Source organism: Chinchilla lanigera, unplaced genomic scaffold (assembly GCF_000276665.1).
Source record: "Chinchilla lanigera isolate Chin_1 unplaced genomic scaffold, ChiLan1.0 scaffold00011, whole genome shotgun sequence".
In the NCBI taxonomy this organism is placed as follows: domain Eukaryota; kingdom Metazoa; phylum Chordata; class Mammalia; order Rodentia; family Chinchillidae; genus Chinchilla; species Chinchilla lanigera.
The window spans coordinates 27,346,226-27,368,104 of record NW_004955412.1 but is presented as its reverse complement, the minus strand read 5'-3'; the positions used below and the strand labels follow the sequence as shown (position 1 = coordinate 27,368,104).

Here is a 21,879-nt window from a genome sequence, read left to right as displayed (position 1 = left end):
TTGAGACTATGGAGCTCACCACACTCTGAACCCAAACCTCTTCACAGCTTCTGTACCGAACTAGAAACTGTTCACTTTGCCCTTGCTGATAACACTGTTTTGCACTTATCTTCTGGCTGCACCATGTGAGTGTGTTTTGTCTTCCTGCCTAGATTAGGAAGTCAAGGCCAAGCACCTGCTGACCAAATAGAGGCAAAGGCAGGCATTTGGGGCTTGCATCGTCTGATTCTCATTAAAACCCTCCCACTTCAAGGCATCAATCCTCCATCTGCCTCAAAAAATTTATCAACAGAGTTGACGCACACACAGGGTATGCTCTCGGTGCTGGAGAGGGAAGGAGGAAGTGGCCTCTAAGACCTCTGTAGGCCACTTCCAGAAAGGTTTCAAATTTGGTTTTTCGGGGACTTCCCCAGAGGGGAGCTGGGGTGGGGAGGCATGTGGCGGCAGGGGTGAAAATGGGTGGCACAGACTCAGGCAGGAAACCAACAGGCTCGGACAGCACAGGGATGTGGACAAAGCCCTTGACGTCCTTCTCGGGTGGCTGTCACTCATCACCTGCAGCCGTCACCGAGACTTTCCTTACTTCCCCAGATCTCCCACTAGCTCTGCCCGCCTGCTGCCCCTCCCCAGGCCAGGCCATTAGTCCTCATCCGCGAGCCCAATACTTTATTGACATATGAGGAATAAACCAGTACAAAATGTATTTGTAAAAAACTACGTTGGAGATAAAAACCCAACCCACACTGCCCCAAAGGCTGTGCATCTGTGCCTTCTCTTTGTGCACATTCAGGGCCGCTGGGCCTCCTGCAGGAGCCTGAGCAGGGGGTCAGCAGCCCTGAGGGCGAAGGTGAGAGTGCGCCGTTGGTAGTGCGTAGGGTCACACTCCAGGTTCTCGATCACCTCGGCCAGCAGGTGGGCTCGCTCCACGCCCGCGCCAGGGGCCTCAAAGCCCAGGGCGGTGAAGTGCACATGCAGGTGGTAGTAGGACGGCAGGTAGTGCAGGTACACTCGGAGGCGGTCTCCCGGCATCTGGTAGCGCTGGAGGATGGCTTCCTAGTGAGAGGGGGAGTGGCAGAAAAGGGCCATCATGCTGCAGGCAAGCCAGTGCCACACCTTCACCTGGGTCACCTTCTGTCTAACCCAGGTCAGCCCAAGACAGTTACAAAACCTTCCCAATGGCTCTCTGCCACTGCTTCAGCTCCCTTGTCTTCCACTCTAGGAAATCAACAAATGTGTGCGAAGCATCAAAGCTGGGACATTTCCCCAAAGGAAGGGGATACGGCCTCTGTCAGGGTTCCTTATCCCAACCTTGATCAAGCACTGGCTTCCTGTGGGAATCTAGTTAGTCCTTCCCAGTGCCTATGGACAGGCCCACATTCCTGAGACTGGGGGGACTGTCCTTCCTCTGGACAACTTATAAGCACTTGGTAAATCGTGAGTTAGGTGGGAGGAAGCCTTGCTTTTTCTTGGAATGAGGCTTGGAGACAATGGGGATGGAGGTGTGCTAGGAACTTGGCAAAGGATAAAGGATCGGGGGAGGGGCGAGGGAAGAGCTGCCTCAGACAGACCTCCGCTGGGCTCCTTAGAAGGAAGGAGGCATTACCTTTGGCCCCGGTTTCCTTTGCCCACCTCCACTCTGCTCAGAAAGAGCTCTTCAGGAGCCCCAGAGGCTTCTCAGCATTAAAAGGAGACCTTGATCTCCCTAACAGTCAGACCCCTAAGGCAGTCTAAAGTCAAACAGAGAAGACTAGGGCTTCAGTGAGCTCAGAATACACCTTGGAATCATACTCGCCTGTTCAGCTCACCCTGGGATCACCGCAGCAGGGTGAGATCAGGGCCAGGGCACATGGAGGGCATCCTGGGATTAGCAGGGCTGGCCTGCAAGTGTGAAGCTACCAAGCAGAGAAGCATGGGCCCAGTGTCCCTAAGAGAAAGACACCATCGCTAGTACCTAGAGGCTACTTCCCCACAGAGGTTGTTTCAAAGAGACAAAGGCAGCCAGAGGGTAATGTTAGCAGGCTGGGGCCAGGGGGAGACAGGTCAGGGGACAGTGTTGGGGAAAAGGCCAGAAAGGGGCCAAGCTCTCTGATTGGTCATCCTTGTGCCTCAGTCCTATCCTGACAGCACAAGTGTGTAGTGCATCTTCGTGCTTCAGACTAGACATGGTGGATTCCGAAGAGATCTCAATCAGACACTGACATCCACACAGGTGAACTGACCTGCCCTAGGCCTGTTAGGGCAAAAGCATCAGGCCAGGACCACAATCCAAGATTCTAATCACTCTTCTCCCATCTCCCTCCCCCTATTCCCAGGGCTCTTTTTGGTCCCCTTCTAATTGCATTTCATTCAACAGATGTCTCAGATAAGGGGTTATCCCCAAAAGCCAGGTGCTACAGAATTTGGCCCGGGCTCCATCTAGACAAGGAGGCACATGTGTACATCCAAGTCAGGTGTCCACAATGCAAGAAACTCATCCTGCACTAGGTGGTTGTCAAGAGCAAGGTAGGTGATCCTCAGGGGTAGAGCTGCAGGGATAGGAGAAGCCAGAACTTGATGACATGCGTCTGCAGCAGTGATGGCGAACCTTTCAGAGCTTTCAATAAAACAAACAGCCTGCTGCAGCACATGTGCCATAGGTTTGCCACCGCTTGCCTACAGGGTGGCGGGAATCTCAGATGAGACCTATAGGGGAAGGCAGGGAGCCAGGAAAGATGGCTGAAAATGGAGCTGTAGGATTTAGGAGGACCAGGGGACATAGGGCCTTGTGCATCAACCTACTGAGCCTTAACAAGGTTCAAAGCTGGCATCCTGAGAACAGCTGTTCCCAGGACAGACTTTGGGAAGGGTAAGGAACAAAGTGGAATTTGAGTATAACCTCTGGACTTTGATGTGGTTTGAGAAGTGACTCACCTGCCCTTCCCGGAGGATGTTCCTGAGCAGCGGCAGGTGTTCTGGAGTAAGGTCCCGAAGTGATCTGATTCCCCGGCGATGGCAGATGGCGATCAAGTACAGGTCATCAAGCTGCACGGAGTCAGAGGAGAAAAGAGGATAATGCCAGGCTCCAAGGGGGCAGCACTATAGAGGCTGCTGGCTCTGGAACTGCCTACCCTCAAGGCCTGCAGCACCTCCACAGCCAAGCCAGGAGACCCTAGTGTGGGACAGATCCCCACACACTGGAGGTGTCCCAGGGCCGAGACTGGTTGGGACCGTCTAAAAACAGGGCTTCTGTGTACTGTTCTGCTAAAGAACTTTATGAGAGACAATCCGTATGTTCTACAGAACCAACCAAGCAATGGAGGGGTCAAGAAAGAGCCAGGTGTCTTCCTGCAAGAGTTGATAATTTAATTCACACACATAAGTCACTCTATTCACATAAAGTGCCTCAGATTATTATTATTTCGTGCATGGGATGGAGCTCAGAGCTGGGACCTTGTGCATATGCTCTACCACTAAGCTGTACCCCCACACCTAAAGTGATCAATGCACAGGAGGGAGCACAGGCTCTAGCTAGCTGGGGGGATCCAGGCAGGCCCCCTAGAAGCAAAGTTGGGGGCTCGATCTTGAGAGGCAGGGTTTAGAGGACATTCAGGGAGGGAACAGCAAGAGTGAAGGCGGAAGCAGAGCTGGCAGGGGGTGGCTCCCTCTGTCCGGAGTCTGAAGCTTGTGCAGGTGGATGTGAGGAGGGAAGGGAGGTCTGAGGCCTGTTCAACACCAAGCACCAGCACAGCGGTGGGCAGCCTTTCCTGCCAGCCTTCCTGAAAACAGTTGCCTGGCTAAAAACCTGGAGGTCACAATAGAGCAAAGAACCAGTCAACAAGATCTTGTGCCAGAGAACAAATAAACTCTTCCTCTTGCTGGACACTCCTCCCCCAGCCTCCCTGCTCACCCCAACCTTGGCTTTGCTTCATTATCACACTCTGTGCCAACCAAGCCAAGGTTCCAGGGCTCTACGCTCAGACAGCGAGGGTGGCCCGGCCCTGCAGCTTGACTTGCTGGATGCCTTATGAGGTATCTGGGGACCATGAGTCACCCAACCAAATCTCCAGAGGCCCAACCTAAAAACTGAGAGTGAAGTCTTCCAGATGCCCACATGTGTCATGGTGTCTTTGTGCCACTGATATTCTTCCCTGTCAGAGCTTTAGGAATCTGCACTCACTGGCCAGACTTGCTGTAGGCAAGCTCATCAGAAGCTCCCAGCATGTGAGTGAGGTGCACCCATCACGGCTTCAGTTTTTCTGTTGTTGTTGTTTTTTGGATTTTGTCTTTTTGAGACATGGTCTTGCTATATAGTTCAGGCTGGCCTTGAACTCATTTTGTAGCTCAGGCTGGCCTCAAACTTGCAGCGATCCTCCTGCCTCAGCCTCCCAAATGCTGGGATTACAGGTGTGCACCATCACACCTGGTTCCATGGCCTCAGTTTTGCCCACATGTCCCTTCTGGACATTCCTTTCCCAACCTGTGCCTGGGAAATTCACTCTCACTGGTGAGAAGTCCATGGAGAAACCAGAAAGGAAGGGTACTTGATGAGTGTCTATAAATGTACTAGTGTCACTCTCACGAGATACCCAAATAGTAGCAGCACTTGTTTCAGACGATGCCTGCAGATAAATCCCAAACGTGACATTAAATCCCATCTCTCTGCTTCACTGGCACGGAACGAGGCTTGCAGCCCGGTGCTGGGTGTCAGCTCACAGGCTGGGAGAGGGAGGGAAAAGAAACCATTCTTTCCTATCAGACGTGGCCCAAGTTTTTCTGTGGGCAGCCAAAACTCCTTCCAGCCACAGGAATGATCTGAGAAAAGCTGGATAAGGAACAGACGCGGGCCTGAGACCGGCAGCCCAGAAGGTAGCCCACTGAGCACCCTGGGAAATGGGCACCATCAGTCTCTTACACAGCAGGGCAGGAAAATCAGTGTAAGAGTCTGATACCAAAGGGTAAGGCAGAACAGCTGGAGCACTGGAAAACCACTTCTTGACCTCTGGAGTAACTCAAAGGAAGGGTGCCCTGTCCGAGAACGTTAAACTAAAGAACTTAAACTGTATGAACTGAGACGTAGTATGTCTACATGTACATGTGCATATGTGTTTATATACATCAAATGCAAAGATTACTCCTGGAAGGAGAGACAAAGAAATAGCATTGCTTCTGGTGAAAGGAAGTGGAGAAATGGGGCTAGGAGGGAACTTACTTTCCCTACACATCCACTGTGTATGCATTTTTACCATGGGCACATATTAACAAACCCAAGTAGCAGAAATGAACATGTGGGTGATCTCTTCAGAGAACTGAGGAAGGGATGTCATAAGCTCTGGGGAGACATGATCTCTAGCAACATCAGGTACTTGATACAGATTTGCTGAATGGATGGGAAGGAGAACGAACGGATAAACAGAAGGCCATCAGTCTGGAATAAAAATATACTTCTAGGCCTGGCATGATGGCACATGCCTATAACCCCAGCACTCAGGAGGCAAAAGCAATGCTATGAGTTTGAGGCCAGCCTAGGCTACATAGTGAGTTCAAGGCCAGCCTGAGCTACATAGTGAGCCCCTGTCTCAAAAAACAAAGAAAAAATTATTATCTGTTTATTTATTTCCAGAGGCTGGGGTTTTAGTTCAGTGGTACAGCATAAACTTATCATGTATGAAGACTTGGGTTCTATCACCAGCACAGCAAAAGACAGAAAAGAAGACAGGAAAAGAAAGCAAGATTAACTTTGGAGAGATGTGGGAGGAGACTTAGGGTGCCCGGAAGACTCCTCACAGCAAGCACTGGAGCACCCACTCCCTAACCTTCCCTGGCCCTAGAACAAGGAACAGAAGCCAAGATATGGCCTGGCTTCCTGCTGTTTACACTGCCAACTTCTAAGGGGACAAATCAAGTTCAATACTGTCACAAGTCAACGATCTGAGACACTGAAATGCAGCACCATTAAAAGTCAAGCAAGAATGAAGCAAAGACCTATAAGGCACAGTCTGACAATTTAGGCCAGCCCTTTCCAAACCCTGAGGATTGCGGGCTCAGCACAGCTGCTAAAGGCTTTCCTCTCTTTTCTTTTCTTGGTTTTCTGAGATAGGATCTTGCTATGTAGCCCAGGCTGGCCAGGAACTCACTGCGACCCCCCTGCCTCAGCCCCTGTGAGTGCTGGGATTACAGGCATGCGCCACCATGCCCAGCTGAACTCAGTCTTCTTGCTTCAGCTTCCCAAGTGCTGTGAGTAAGGCACGCACCACCACGTCCAGCTGTCTTTCCTGTCTTAAAGAGGATATGGAGTGGGGAGCCCCACTGGCAGGCAAGACAGATATCTGCCAGTCCTGAATCTCAAAGACCTTCATTGGCAGGACCACTGGTTCAAATCCATTCAGTGCTTCTGGAATGGAGATGTAGGACTCCCATCTTTATTAGCTCCCTGGCCCTTGAGCTGTATGCTCTGCAGTTACAAACTCTTCAGTCTCTTTTTTTTCTGTACTGAGAAATGAACTCAGGACCTTGCACTTGCCAGGCAGGCACTGTGCCACTGAGCTATATCCCTGGCCCACACTCTTCAAGTCTTCAGGAGTCTGGTGAAGCAGATGTTCCTTCTACCCGAGGCTCATCTCACCCCAGCACTCAGAAGGCTACAGTCCTGAATGAGTCCTTGAAAGGTTAGCGTCAACTACATTGGACAGTCTGCAAAAAACCAAAAAAAACAAAACAAAGATCTGCCTGAAACTGATGGGTTACACTTAGCTACTAAGAGGTCAAGATTCCACTTACAACTCTAGGACCCCTTCCAGGTCCATCACCTCTAGAGCCAGACCCATTCCGTCTCAGAAGGTGGCCCAGGCAGGGACAAGCTGCAGGGGATGGGGACAGGCACTTGGAGGCCAGGAAACAGGGAGCTGAGAGGCTAGAGTGGAGGTCTGGACTATTGGAAACCTAGTCCGCAGCTCAGGCTGGGTAGGGACTCCTCTGGCTGGTCGCCATGGCTCCTGCCCGCCAGCACTTTAGAAACAGGCCTGCCAGGTCTCGTGGTGTCAAGGGGGATGGAGAGAATGCAAACACTCTCTCTTGGGGCTCCCAGTGCTGCTGGAAGCAAAGCTGGCAGCCCAAGTCACCAGGCTGGTTATGGAATGGCCCATGAAGCCCCTGGGCGGGGGAGTTACCCAGAACAAGAAAGGGCTTTCTGCTGACCCATGAAAGTCAAAGCATTTGTGTATGACAGGTATACAGTCTGTCACCATGGAGAGCTAGGCCACCCCGTGCTGCTGGGTAATTATACTCTGTTCAGAGGCCAGTGTGAGAAAGTAGGACAGTCAGAGAAGGCCAGCAACCTGGAGTGGGTTAGGCAGAGACCAAAGCACTCCGGGGCGCAATCTTTACCTGCTGTTGGTTCCACTTGAGGTCAGGGATGAGGACAAAGCCATCAGAAGGATCTGGGTTCTCATAAACAATCCGGTCAGCTTCAGCCTTCTTGTCAAGAATGTTATACACCCACTGGAAAGGAGAGAGATGGTTCACAAAGTGGGCCAGGTAAGCTCACTATTCTTTCTACCTGGCGTACAAGACTGTGTAGCTCTCGGATCCAGTCAGGCAGGCTTTCCCCAAGTATCTGCTCATGGGTCTAGGAGAAATTCTCCTTCTCCCACCACAAGCGGCTGTTAGCCATCTCAGTCGTCCCAGGGTTCTCTGCAGCTCAGCCTAGGTTGGCCCTGTAAGCTCTTCCCGGTGAGCTGTGTATGCACAGGTTATCTGCCCTGACTCCACACAGCAGTGATCCTGCACCACCCACTGGACTTGGGAAGACAATCCTCGGAGGACACTTTCCCATCCCATGTGGATCACAAGGGTGTTGCTCTACAGAGAGTCAGAGAGGTCTTTCTGAGAAGCCTCTCTGCACAGAGGTAGGGCCTGCAGAGTCTAATCCTGGGCACCCTTGGCTCTCCCCTTGCTCTATGAGTCCCACTGCAGTGTGAAAACCCTATGTCTAAAAAAGACGCCTGCTGGAAACCCAGACAGAAGGCCGGCTGGGGCCACACTGCTGCCTCCTCCTCCTAGTCAGAAGGACCTCCAAACACACTGATGGAGGAGGGGAGCCCACGACAGGGAGACCAGAAACCAACAGAACCAGACCACCATGGTCTTCTTCCTGCTCTAAGACCCGCTAGTGTACACGCAGAGTCCTGAGGCAGGGGCAGGGTGTTGGCCCAGGGTGTGTCCACTTCCTAGCCTGAGCCTGGTGGGGAGGGAGCAGAAGACATTTGCCTGGGGATATCTGGGCCTCTCCATGCCCTGCAATTACTCTCAGTGGGTCTCCAGACCCGTGAACAGACCCATAAGCCAGGCACAATGCAGCCACTCTCCACGGAAGAGATGCCTTCCCAGGGTGAGTGTTCCTGGGAGGGGTCTGGAGGACAGCTGGTGTCCACGGCCTGAGTCACACAGAACCCGTGAACTGTGACTCTTCCAAGGACATTTCCTCTCCCACCCAAGACCTCTCTGGGAAAGCGGGGCAGCAGCAAAAAACAAAGCAGTTGGAGGCTGACCTAAAGTCTCCCACGAACAGAGGGGAAGGAGGGTGTGCGACTCCTCAGTGGGGACAGTCCGGGCATTCCCCCAGCAGGCTCCCCGCCACCCCTTCCCCAGACTGGCGCCAACTCCCACTGAAAAGCAGCAGGCCGTCAACAGGGAGACCGGGCTCTGGAGCCCCATGACATTTAGTTTCTTCTCCCACTTCCTCCACAGACTTGCTGCCACCCCGGGCAAGCAACTAAATCCTGCTTCACAAAATGGGGCTAATTAGAAATTAAGATCTACATTTGAGGCTTATGGTGAGGACTTTAACAGATACACACATGAAAGCACTTAGCCCAGAGCCCAGTACAGAGAAGGCACGCTACAAGCAGCAAGAGTGCTTGGATACTCCACTGAGCGGTGAGGTGCTGAGCCGCCGTGGCGGTGTACACTGAGAACCCAGCACTCTGGGAGGCTGAGGCTGAGGCAGAAGGACAGCAAGGTCAAGTCCAACCTGGGCAATGTAGGGAGACCCTGTCTCAAAATAAAAACAGAGAAGGGCTGGATCGTTCTCAAATGGGAAACAAATCAAGAGATGGGCGGGGGGAGAAAGGGGAAAAGGGATAAAACAGATAAAAGGAGTAAAGATGTGTCAAGTACACGTAGCAACTCCACGTGAGAAATGTGAGCATTACGTATGGCAAACATGGGCTACAAATGAGTAACAAATTAAAGAAAGGAAAGGGATGGGGAGGTGGCTCAGTGTGGGTTCAACCCCATACTGAAGGACCAACTACCGCAGGAAGAGAAAGCAGGCGAGAGCCGAGGTGGCGGCTGGGGAAGTAAGCGTGAGGATGGGGCCTATTGTGGTTTAGATCTAAAATGCCCTCCACCAAATTCTCCCGCTATGAGGCGGGGCTTGGTCAGAAGCGGGGGTCACTGGGGCGTGGCCAGGAAGGGTGAATTCAGGTCCTGCTTCTCCCTTCCCTCTGCTTTCTGGCTGCCATGGCTTAAGCACCTTTCCTCCACCACACCCCTCCGCCAGGCTGCTTCTGCTGAAACCCGGAGCAAAAACAAATCTCTCCTCCTTTTCAGTTTCAGGCAGCCGTTATAGTGCCCAGTGGTGGGAGAGTAACTGAGACAGTGGCCAAGCGATGGCCACACAGGGGTGAGGACAGCAACAAACCTACTCCCCAGTTTTTTTAAATTTTAATTTTTTGAGACAGGGTCTTGCTATTATAATTCAGGCCAGCCTTAAAACTCACTACGTGGCCAGGCTGGCCTCAAACATGCAGCCATCCTTCTGCCTCAGCCTCCAGAGTACTGGGATCACCCACCAGGCTATTTCCCCATTTTGCTGGTAAGGAAAACGCAGGTGCAAAGAAAGGCACACAGGTTCACATAATCCCAACCTTGAGCCTGTGCTCCTGAGCCTGTGCTCTGGGCCCCTAGCATGGGCCCTGGGTGACTGGCAGGAACCTGCACCTACAGGAAGGCTCATGGTTAGAAGCTCAGAAAAGGAGGGGAAGAAGGGAACGAATCCACACAAACCACACCGACCTAGGTAACAGGAGTGTCACTACCTGAAAGCCAGCTCTGGGGACTCCAGCAGCTCTCCTGATGATGGGGCCATGTGACAGTTTTTAGGACACATCTGGCTGCAGGCTGTAGTAGGACGAGGCACTGACAGTGCCCTCAAAGCCCTCTTTCCTCCTGGACCCCCCTTGGTAGTCTCAACCCTTCTCCATCCTCCGCCCACCCCTACTCTGCTCGCCCGCCCTGCCCCTCTCCTCCAGCCAGGCCTCAGCTGTCCACACCTCCCAGGGGTCTTCGCTCAGTGCCCTATCTGTTCCTCTGGTCTACCTGGGTTTGCATAATTGCAGTTTTGGGTCGGGGATATAGCTCAGCAGTGTAGTGCCTGCCTGGCAAGCACGAGGTCCTGAGTTCAATTCCCAGTACACACATTAAAAAAAAAAACTAAAGCCAAACAAAACACACACACACACACACACACACACACACACACAGAGGCATGCATGGCAGTTCCGTTTTGGAGCCTGTTCTGCGCCGGAAACAACTGCAGGCACATGATAAATGGTGCCTCTCAGTATCATCTATCATATTTTCCAGTCAAGGAACCTAGGACTCTGAAGTCAGAGAAAATGCCACACTGCTCTTGCAGAATGAGAATCCAAACACTGGGCTCCCGCTAAAGCCTGGTGTGACAGCTCACAAATACAGACTTTTAGAAACACATCTCTGAAGACATCCAACTGCACCTGGGGGTGGGAGACTGAACCCAGGGTCCTGAGCATACCAGGCAAGCACTCTACCACTGAGCTATGCCCCAAGCTCTTTTTCTTTTCTTTATGAGATTGGGTCTCATTACGTAGTTCAGGCCTACGCTGGCTTCAGGCTCAGCCTCCCGAGTGCTAGGATTATGGACATGAGCCACACCCCCAGCCCCAAGCTCTTTTATTAATTTTATCTTGGGATGATGTCTCATTAAGTTGCCCAGTCTAGCCTCAAAGTTGTGATCCTCCTGCCTCAGCCTCCAGAGCAGCTGGGATTACAGGTGTCTGCCACTGCACCCAATTCCACTGCATTTTTTATCAGAAGTTACAAGTACCTCAAATCTGAGGAGCCAGAGAGCATCACAGGCTAACAATGTAGATACTGGGCCCTGGGAGGGCTACGAGTCTCAATCTCCAAGAGAGCTGCTGTGAAGATTAAATGAGGTGATGCAAGTAAAATGCCTAGAACAGGCCCTGGCACCTGGTGTGCTCAATAAACCCCAAGCTGGATTTGCGGCCTTCCCACAAACCCACTCCACTGTCCATGCCCCCATCCCGGTCAATCTGGCCCAGTGTCACCCTGCATTCTTCCCTCCTTCTCTGGATCAGCCAGTTTCGAAGGCCTTCCAGCCCATTACAGCTCACACCCTTGCTGCTACTGAATCCTTCCCAGCTGTTGCCACCTCGGTTCAGATCCATGCTGGTTTGCAGCCCTCCCACCCCAGGTGATTCTACAAATCCCACATTACCCAAGTGCTTACAATCACCTAGGGGAACATCACCGCCTATGGTAATCACTCTCAGGTCTGTTGATTGTTCAAAACCTAAATGTACATAGTGCTCCACTATGAAGGGCCAGACTGGAAAGACAGGGGAAGGAACTTCCTGTTTTTATTTTGAATTCTCCTCCAGGCCACCCTGATGATTAGCAGGGCTTGGGAGCTCCTGACCTCGTGCACAGCATCCTGGCCCCTGCCTGCCCTCACAGGGCTGTCTCCTCCGGTCTTCCTGCATCCTCATCCTGTGCCCTCGTCACACCGAACTCCACGCAGCTCCCTGAAAGCATGTAATGGTTCCTGCTCCCTACGCCTCTGGACTTGCTCCACTGGGAGGACATCAGCAAGGTTTCACTACTTAGGTGTAGCATGCCCAGAAACACAGCAGATGTCCAGTGTAAATACAGTGATTTGCTAAACTATGTGCTTATATACTTGCTACAAATATCCAAGAAGGAACATATGAATGCTGCTCATGTTAACCAGGAGCTGAAGCAGCAGTGGAGTTTTTGTGATATTATTTCCAAATGCAACTGTGTAATGGTGCACAGTAACATGGACACAGTATATGCCGGGCATGACGTCGTATGTCTATAACCTCAGCACTCAGGAGGCTGAGGCAGGAGAATCGAGGCAAGTTCAAAGCCAGCCTGGGGCACACAGTGAGACCATCTCCAATATGTTAGTGCCTCCTCTCGTAAATCCCACACATGTGCAACCAGGACCACAGAATGTAAGTCCCTGGCAAATCTGTTTAGGACCATGAACAGAGCTGTTGAAGAATACGGAGACAAACTTCCTTTCCACTCAGAAGACAGAACAGGTACTGGGGCTTAAAAAAAGGAGGGAAAAAAGAGATCAAGGCGGCTGCGGCCTGAGAAACCTTAAGCAAATGCTGCACAGGGAGGCAGAGGTGAACAAGCAGGCTGAGTCCTACCCTTGGGAACAGGCTGTCAGCACACAGGCCCAGAACGGCCTTCCCATGGGCCTGCGAGCCTCCCTCCCCTCCTCCTCCCTGGCACAGCTGGCCCTGCAGCGCCCTCACAGCAGCACCCTCGCTTCTCCTGGGTCAGAAAGGACAGGCGGTGTGGGTTTTCCATCACCAGAGCACTCCCCTCTGCAGGAACCTGATCTCGGGGAGAGGAGGGAGAAGCGCCCAAAGGGAACGGGAGCAAGCAGCGGTAATGAGAGGAGCCAGGGAGAGCCAGAGAGTGGGCAAGGAAGTGACTCATCAATATGCATCCGTCATACTTAACTGTAAGTGTACACATGGGGCCAATTCCAGGCACAGGCTCAAGCTGGCACTGGGCCTAGGCCCAAGGAGGCATCAGGATCTCGGCTGAACAGCCCTGCATCCACCTCAGCCGTGACTCTCCACCACCCTGCCCGCCAAACAAGGGGTGCTACAGCTATGGATGAATGCACCGCACAGCCTGTGGCACTGGAGTTTCCTACTATGAGACTCAGCTCCTGCAAGCTGTTTTGCTGCAGGCAAGTCCAGGGATAAGAGACTAGACCGGCTGGGTGCGGTATATGTCTGTAATCCCAGCACTCAGGAGGCTGAGGCAGGAGGATCACCATGAGTTCGAGGCCAGCTTGCAATACATAGTGAGACTGTCTCAAAAAAAAAAAAAAAAAAAAATTAAAAAAAGAGGCTGGACCAAGGTGAACCTAACACAGCACTGGTCTTTTATCTGTTCACTGGCCTTTGGCAATGGCACAGTCATTCCAAGACCGTTAGGGCTATTACAGGAATACAACCATACCTGGAAATCTTATTTTTCCAAGGCCAGTGATACAGTCTCAGAGCAGACTGAAACTCTTTCCGAAGATTGGACCTCTCGGAGATCCCCTAAGAGCTTCAGTGGGCCCCAAAAAACTTCATGAAGAGCCCAAGATCAGGGTCAATTCCTTTCTCCAAGAAGCCTGCCCTGACCGTCTCATATAAAATCTCAACCAGCCCTTCCTGGGACTCTGCCCTGCAGACACTGTCCACTTTTCTTCATTGCACTCATACTCTCACATGTCACAAGGACTGTCCACATACGGTGTCAGCTCCATGGGGCATGGACGTGGCTTACTGAGTTCTCTGCTATCCTCAAAGTGCCTGGCTGCTGGGAAGACCCCAAAAGACGCTCTGTAGGAAGAGAAACCAGCCAGGAATGACATCCCACAGATGAGACTCGCGCCAGTCACCTGGATGCTGAGGCTCTGGGACTCCAGGTGGGGTAAGGTAACATTCCTGTAGTCCTCTCCTGTCTCTCGGATCAGGCGGAGGTCCTGGTGCAGGTACTTCTGCAGGTGTTTCTCCGTGGCGGGGTACACCACCGTTGTCTTTACCTCTGCAACAACACAGCACAGCCTGTAACTGGAAAGAAGAACCCACCAAAGTCGGCTCACCCACATTCCAAACCTGAGAACACAAGGTTTACACAGGTGGGTCCTTGGTCCTCAGCCCCCTCCCCCCACCCTCTTCTAGGTAAGGACCAAAGGTCTCTAACTCTTCTCACATGCAAATTTCTAGCTAGCTGGCTCTGGCCTCAAAGCCTGGGAGCCTCCCTTAAGGAGGAGCAGTGCAGTAGGCCACAGTGTACGCTCTGGAGCCAGACAGTCTGAGTTCAAGTCCTGACTCTGCCTGTTCATTACTCATCCCAAGTGGGACCTTGGCCCCAGTTGGGAATTTGGTCCAGTTATTTAACCTCTGTGTGCCCCGACTCACTCGTCTGCCAAATGAGGATAGTAACAGCTCTGATGTCATAATATTAGGAAGATAAAGGGCGTTAATTACCTGTGCAGCACTTAGAACAATGCCTGGCACACAGTAACACTACCTGAGTGCTGGCTGAATAACCCAGGTTTCTCAACCTTGGCTCCAGGTCTTGCCAGATGACTGTGCTCTGGGGACATCCTGCGCACTGCAGTGGGACTACTTTAGCACTGTTCCTAGGCTTCACTTGGCTGTGAGTAACACCTCTCTGCAGTTGTGACAGCTGAAAAGTCTCTAGACATTACCAAACGTCCCCTGGGGAACACAACTGCCCCAGTAGAGAAAAGACATTTTAATCAGAAGGAAACCTGTAGTTTTCCTGAACCGATTCTAGGCTAGTTCTCTGGTTCAACACCATCTGCTTGTGGTTAAGTTCTTTCCCCTATTTTTAATAACATCTAGTACGACCACTGTCATTACTCTAACATATATATAGAGAAAGAGCTTCAACACAGGACAGGGCAGGAAAATGGCAAAAAGCTGTTTCAAAATCAGTTGACATGTTTGCCAAAAGACTCACGTACCCCCTTCTGAATTCTTTTTCTGGGTTCAGACCTGCTGTTCCAAGGAATTCTACTCACTGCCACTCTCTAGACCCAGCTAAGAGCTACCAGCCTACACTTTCACAACTGGTCTGAGGGCGCACATGACTTTAATCTACCTCCCTTGGTGAGCAAGAAGAGTGGCTGGGATGTAACCCTCATCCAGGACCACGTGGAGCCAGGGCAAAGGCGAGACTAGAACCAAGGCCAAGCTACTCTGAAGTCCTTTGACACAGAGGGCTGCTTAACGGCCCACTCTTCTTCCAAAGCCCAGCAGGGTTGGACAAAGGTGACATTCCCAGCCCATGATTTCTGGCGAGCGTCCAATGTCCTGGCCCATCGGCTCTGAGGCCAAGCAGCAGCCTTGGAGCTGTTGTGAGGCTGTGGATGGAACAGCCATGTGACACCCTCACCGCCAAGTGGCCCTGGGTGTGTGACCTTTTAGTGTCAGTGTCCTCACTTGTTAAAGGGAGGACACCGAAGCTGCCTCACACAGCTTTGTTAGTGTTAAATAAAACACGCTACCTGGATCACAAGGGACACCAAATAAATGTCACCCCTCTTCCTGGGAATCCCAGGGCCTTGTCATACTCTGGGCAGCCACAAAAAACTGTTTCTCACTTCTTTTTTTTTGGGGGGGGGGGTGGTTTTTCTCCAGTACCGGGAACCAAACTCACGACCTTGCGCATGCCAGGCAGGCGCTTTTGCCGCTGAGCTAAATCCCCAGCCCTGTTTCTCACTTCTTATTCTTCACTGTTCTCTACTGCTCCAAGGTCCCCTGGTTAGAAGTCAAGCACACTGAATTTCAAGAGGCAGGAGACTGCCTAACATGGACTGAATGGTACCTGCCTTGCCACAGACCGGAGGAAAATCCCAAGGTATCCGCAGCTTAACCTGGTGGATGAGAACGGGAGCTTTGAAGCTAATCAGCCTGGGTACCAAACCTTGCTCTGCACTCACTAGCTGTGTAACCACAGGCAAGCGGCCAGCCCTCCCTGTTGCTTCATTCCCCTCATCTGTGTAACCCCGGGGTAACAGTAACAGTATCTGTCTTACAGGGCTGGTATGAGAACTGAATGAGTTAGTGGGCGGAAACCATTTATTTAAAAAGTGCCTCACACACAGAAAAGTGCTCCATAAACACTCATTGTTTTTGTTGTGCCTTTGCCTGCCTCTGTTGGGTGGGGGAGACACAAGCCAGGCAGTGGAACTCCCTGGAACAGGGCAGAGGTAGCTAGGAACAAAGGTGGAGTTGATGCTGAAGAACCAGCACCCTGGGCTCACAGCCTGGGGCTCCCTGGCTGACCCAGCAGCCTGCGAGCAAGCCCTGGTCTGCTCAGGCTTGTGAAGGACCTGCCCAGCCACCCATGCTGTGGGAAAAAAGGCATCTCACCAAACCCGCCCTCTTGCCCTCATCCAAGGCAGTGAGACAAGCCAGAGACTGTGATTTCTCAGCAGCTCACCTCCTGCTGGCTTCCTTTCCTAAGATGCTCTGCTGGTGCCCAGCTGGTGGGTTCCCTCAGATGGCACTGCCCAGAGCCCCTCACTCCTCAGCAGCCCAGCTTCCCTCAGACCCCATGGGAAGCCCTGCATGCTGTCATCAGGGCTTGGGGCTCCCCTCCACAGTCTACAGGGCCCGGAGACTTCATCCACCTCTCTCCTCTCTGCTGCCTGATGCCTCTGTTTCAGCCACACCAATCCCCACCGTCCTACACCAGGCATCAGGCACACTCCCCACGCTGCGCCCTGCTTGGGCTGCCAGGCAAACCCTCTGCTAGGAAAAATGCTTGTCACTCTCCCGCCATACTCGGGCTCAGGGCAACTCCAAGGCTCAGACAGCCCTGCTAAAGCAGCCCTCTGTCCCTGTCACCACCCTGCTGTGCCGTCCCCAGTGCTACCTGGCAATGCAGCCCAGGCTCACTGTCTGGCTCCCCCAGGAAAGGTTAACTTCCAGGAAGAGGGGATTTGGTTGGTTTGTTTCTTTTTATCACCTACCCCTGGCACCTGTCATTTGGTAAACATTCGACAAATACCCACTGGACAAACGAATAAACGAATCTGGCCTTTTTGTGGACTTTAAACCCAGGAAGAGCCTCTACGCTCCAAATGGAATAAAACTTCTTTGATAGAAATCAATGTATTGCCCAATGCTGTTTCTCAGCGGCAGCCTCAGAACAAACTGGTGTTCAACTAGTTCAGGGTTCTGACCTGCAGCTCAGCTTCGGGAGGAGTTTGGTCAAGAGTCAGTGCTTGATAATTACACAAGCCATCGATTAAAAATATGCTGGGGAATGGGTTCTACACACACAGTGTCCAAAACTCTCCCCACTGACTACTTATTAATTACACAGGGAGAACATCATCTCCCTGGACGAAGGGAGTTACCATCTCCCCGAATACACAGCTTGAATCTAATCAAAAGAAATATCAGAAAACCAAAATTCGGGGCATTCTGTAAAACGTGGCTTTGTAACTCCAAAAATGTCCAAGTCAGTCGCCTGTGGGGACAAATGCCAGCCGTCCCTTACTTGTGAGGTTAAGGCACAGAAATACTTGAGCCCATGAGTTTAAGGCTGGCCTGGCAAGACAATGAAACCCTATCTCAAAAACAACAAAGTTAAGGAAAGACAAAGAAAAGGCAAAAGATTGTGCCAAACTACAAGAGACTCAGTAGATGTGACTAAAAGGATTAGGCTAGATCCTGGTTGGGAAAGAGGTGTCCTGCTTTAAAGACAGTGTTGAAACAACTGGTGAAATTTAATAATGGACTCTCTACACTATATGCTACTGTTCTGTAAATGTTAACATTTCTGAGACTGACAATTTCCTGAAACCATGTTTGCCTCTTTTTATATCCATAATAATATCTGTAAGTGAAGACAAAAAAGCAAATGTGGCACAATGTTAACAATAGATAAAAGGATTTTTATTTGGGAGTGGGTACTGGGAATCGAACTCAGGACCTCGAGCTTGCCAGGCAGGCACCATGCTGCTGAGCTATGGTTGATACCCCCGGCTGATAAATGGATTTTTTTTTTCTTTGTCTTTTTGAGACAGGGTCTCGCCATGTAGCTCACTTTGTAGCCCAGGCTGGTTTTCAGTTTGCAACAATCCTCCTGCCTCAGTCTCCCGAGTGCTAGGATTACAGGCGTGCACCACCACAACTGGCTCTGAAAGGATTTTATAGGGAAATTCTTTATACTACTCTCATGACTTTTCTATAGCATTAAAATTTTTTTTTCAGCCAAATGTGGTGGCACTTGCCTGTAATCCCAATACTCAGGAGGCTAAGGCAGGAGTATTGCTGCAAGTCTGAAGTCAGCCTGGGCTACACAGTGAGTTCAAGGGCAGCCTAACCTACATACTGAGACCCTGTCTCCAAAAACAGACAAACAAACCAAAATTAAAAAAATTTTTTTTCCAAAATAAAAGGTAAAACAAAGTTGATACCCTTTGGGACTTTAGTGCAAGTTGCTGACAGACTTACCACCAGGCACTGCTGTAAGCCAATACGTAAACTAATTTATTCTCACAATCCAAGTGACTAGATCCACTATACATGGATCCACTATACATGGGAAGAAACTGGGGCATGGGGCCTGCAGTGGCTGTTAAATACCCACGGGCATCAGAGTCACCCGTCTCAGCCCACGCAGGTCAGCAGATGAGGTCGGCACACGGGTGGAACCGACCTGGCTGGGTTCTCTCTGCAGAGGGCTGTTTACAGATTGACAGGAGGGAGCCATCTGCTCCGTGTGGGCCACACTGGGCGGCAACTCTGCCCAAAACCTTCCCGTGTGGCTTGAGAAGCAACAAGGAGCTCCCCAGCCGCACTCTCCCGCGAGCAGCCTTTAAAAACAGCTCAGGGCACTCGAACTCTTCAAAATCACCCCTTGAAAATGTTCACACTGCGTTAGGAGAAATTCCCTGACACGCCTTACAAAGCCCTCCTACTGCTACGCTTTCTGCATTTTTGTTCATTTTTGTTCGTATTTTTATCTCAAGCTGTATTTGCAGAGGTTAGGGAGTCAGATGAAGTTTGCTTTATTCAAAAAGTTTTCCGCTCATCTTTGCTCCCAATCTCCAGCTCCTCAAAGGCTCTGCTTTCAACTCTTCCAGGCCAGGCCATTTCTTTCTGCCGTGCTGGGGTCATCATAGTTCTCCGCTCTATTTTTATATCTTGTTCCCCTGGACTTTTCAGTTTTACTATTACTTCCTGGTCACCCACCAGAGAAGATGAAAGTCTTATCAGTCCTCTATCAAAGGCTCACGCACACACTGGCTAACATGGCTAACATCCCACACACAGGCTCTTCCTATGCGCATGCTCACTCCGAATCCGGCTCGCGGCAGACACTGCGATGTGGTGAATGCCGTTCACTGCTGAAGAGCAGTACACTGTCATTATTTTCCCTTCTCGGTCCAATATTTGGCGCAGAGAATTAGTAATTACTTTTTTACTTAATTAATTTCCGATACTTGTCACTGACTCATCCCCAAACCTGTTTTCCTCTTTTTATAATCTCCCAACCTGTTAAGAGAAAAAAATAAAATAGAAAATAAACAAACAGAAAAACCTCTAAGTTTTGTAGATAAAGAGGGGAAAGGGGGTTGAAGGCAGGGGAGGGAAATGAGGAAAAAAAGAAACAAGATTTATCATGTACAGGTACAAACTCCCTATGATGAATATGATCATTATGTAGATCTAAAATGTACCTACAAAATAAAAACTTAAAAAAATCATAAGAAAAAAATAACAACAGAAAAGACTCATCAGGCCTGTGAACAATCCTGGAGCCTCCGTTCTGTGCATGACCATGCTGGGATTCCACTCCTCCTTTCTCTGGAACTGGGTATGATGTTCTCTAGAAAGATGATCATCTTCCTTTTTCAGGATCATTTCCTTATTTTGCTAAAACAGTGATTTTCAAACTTGCAGTCTGGCATTATTATTGAAATTTAATTCTTGAAATTTTTATCAGAAAAATCATGTCAAAAAAAAATCCATGTAAATAATTTCAAGTCTCTGAAATAATTCACCAAGTAGATCAATGATTAGAATTCAAACTTTTGCCAGAGCAAAGCATCTACCAACCAATGCATGGATAGAGAAAACGTGGTACATTTCTACACAGTGGAATATTATTCAGCCACGAAAAGAGTGAGATCCTGTATTTTCAACATTACAAATGGAACCAAAGGACATTACATTACACAAAATAAGCCAAGGACAGAAAGACAAATACCACCTGATCTCACTCAGGTGGAATATAAAAAAAGATGAGAGCCAGGTGAGGTGGTGCACACCTGTAATCCCAGCACCTGGCAGGCTGAGGTGGGAAGATCACAGTGAGTTCAAGGCCAGCCTGAACTACATAGAGAAACACTGTCTTAAACACACAAAACAAAACAGAAGATGAATATAATGGTGGTTCCTAGAGGCTGGGAACAGCAATGTGTGTGTGTGGGCAGAGGAGGCTGGTCAAGTTAGAAAGGATAAATAAATTCTCATGCACTACTGTTCCATGTACATGGACTAATGATGATGTACAATATACTTCAAAAAGCGTGCTGGTCATGGTGGCGCATACCTGTAATCCCAGCACTGGAGAAGCCAAGGCAGGAGAATCGTCATGAGTTCAAGCCCAGTCTAGGCTAGACAGTGACCTCAAGGCCAGCCTGGAGTATATAGCAAGGCTCTGTCTTAAAAAACAAACCAACCAAAAACAAAAACAAAAATAAAACAAAACAAAACAAAACAAACAAACAAACAAACAAAAAAACCCCCAAAAAATCAAAAAAAAAAGGGGATGGGGAGGAAGGGCAGGAGGGTAGTTCAGTCCAAAGGCCCATCCTTTATACTGGGAAACACACATGCACACATACAAACACACAGAGTCTAAGGTGAAAAGTAGTGACCATCGTTATGGTTTGTGTCTAGATGTCCCCCCAAAGCCTCATGCACTTTTAGATGGGGCTTTTTCAGAGGTAGCTGAATTTAGTGTGTGACTGATTTGTAGTACAATGCTGGGATTAAGGGTGTGAGTGCTACACCCACTCTAGGGCAGGTAGCCTGCCTCCACAGAAGGGACAGAAAGAGGCTTGTCCTCTCTCTGCTCTCTTGTTGTTTTTGCTGTCTTCCACCACCATGAACTCTTGTTCCTCTGCCATCTGCCACCCTGCCTTGGAACCTGCTGACTATGGACTGAAAGCTACAAACTAAGCTAAATAAACTCTTCTCCCTTAACTTCAAGTATCAGGTACTTTGTCTCAGTGACAAGAAAAGTAGCACAACCCTCAAAACCTTAATGCTGCCCTTGAAGAGTTAAGAGACCACTCTGACTTCCAGTCCTTTGCCTGTGACTTTTGCCTCTGTCTCCGATGAGTCTCAGGTGATTTTCATCCACTATGCTGAGTGACTGCTGGCCTCTTCTCTGGCGAGTGCATACATGCGTGTGCGTGCGTGCATAAGGGCAGATTTCAATTTCAGAAACTGTTTTCTTTAGTCCTAGGAAACTGTCTTGAATTACTTTCTGGAACACTTACTTAGACTTCTGAGATTCATCATTCAGTTTCTTTTCTACTTTTTATCTCTTGGTCTTTTCGTTCTACAGTTAAGAACATTTTCTTCAACTTCATCTTCTACTCCTCTATTTATTTATTTTAAATTCTTTTTTTTTTTTTTTTTTGTGACAGGGTCTCGATAGGTAGTTCAGGCTGGCCTTGAAGTCACTATGAAGCCCAAGGTAGCATGAAACTCCCAGTGATCCTCCTGCCTCAGCCTCCTGAGTACTGGGATTATAGGCATGCATTACCATGCCCAGCTCACCTCTTGCTTCCTCTTAAACTTTAGGTTTTGTTTTCCCCACAGATATTCCTTTATTCTCTTTGTTAGAAGAGGCTTTAATTAAACTACCATTACAATATCTCACAGATCTCAAGAAAACATGCCTTAAATTCATCTGGAACCAGAAGAGACCCAGAAGAGCAAAAGCAATCCTGGGCAA

General features: G+C 50.0%; 1 protein-coding gene and 1 long non-coding RNA gene across 2 annotated transcripts in view; one reads left to right on the top strand and one right to left on the bottom strand.

The window, feature by feature from the left end:
* Positions 1-649: 649 nt before the first annotated feature.
* Positions 650-21,879, bottom strand: part of Dcps (decapping enzyme, scavenger) — a 40,510-nt gene continuing 19,280 nt past the window's right edge. The window contains exons 3-6 of the mRNA XM_005378510.2: positions 13,760-13,905; positions 7,363-7,476; positions 2,911-3,021; positions 650-1,053 (exon numbers count right to left, since the gene is read on the bottom strand). Of these exons, the coding sequence (XP_005378567.1) occupies positions 787-1,053; positions 2,911-3,021; positions 7,363-7,476; positions 13,760-13,905 (638 nt within the window). The 3' untranslated portion in view covers positions 650-786. The remainder of the gene's footprint in view (positions 1,054-2,910; positions 3,022-7,362; positions 7,477-13,759; positions 13,906-21,879) is intronic.
* Positions 13,912-17,000, top strand: LOC106147878. Its single transcript, XR_001232887.1, has 2 exons — positions 13,912-13,999; positions 14,440-17,000. It is a non-coding gene; the product is annotated as an uncharacterized LOC106147878 (long non-coding RNA).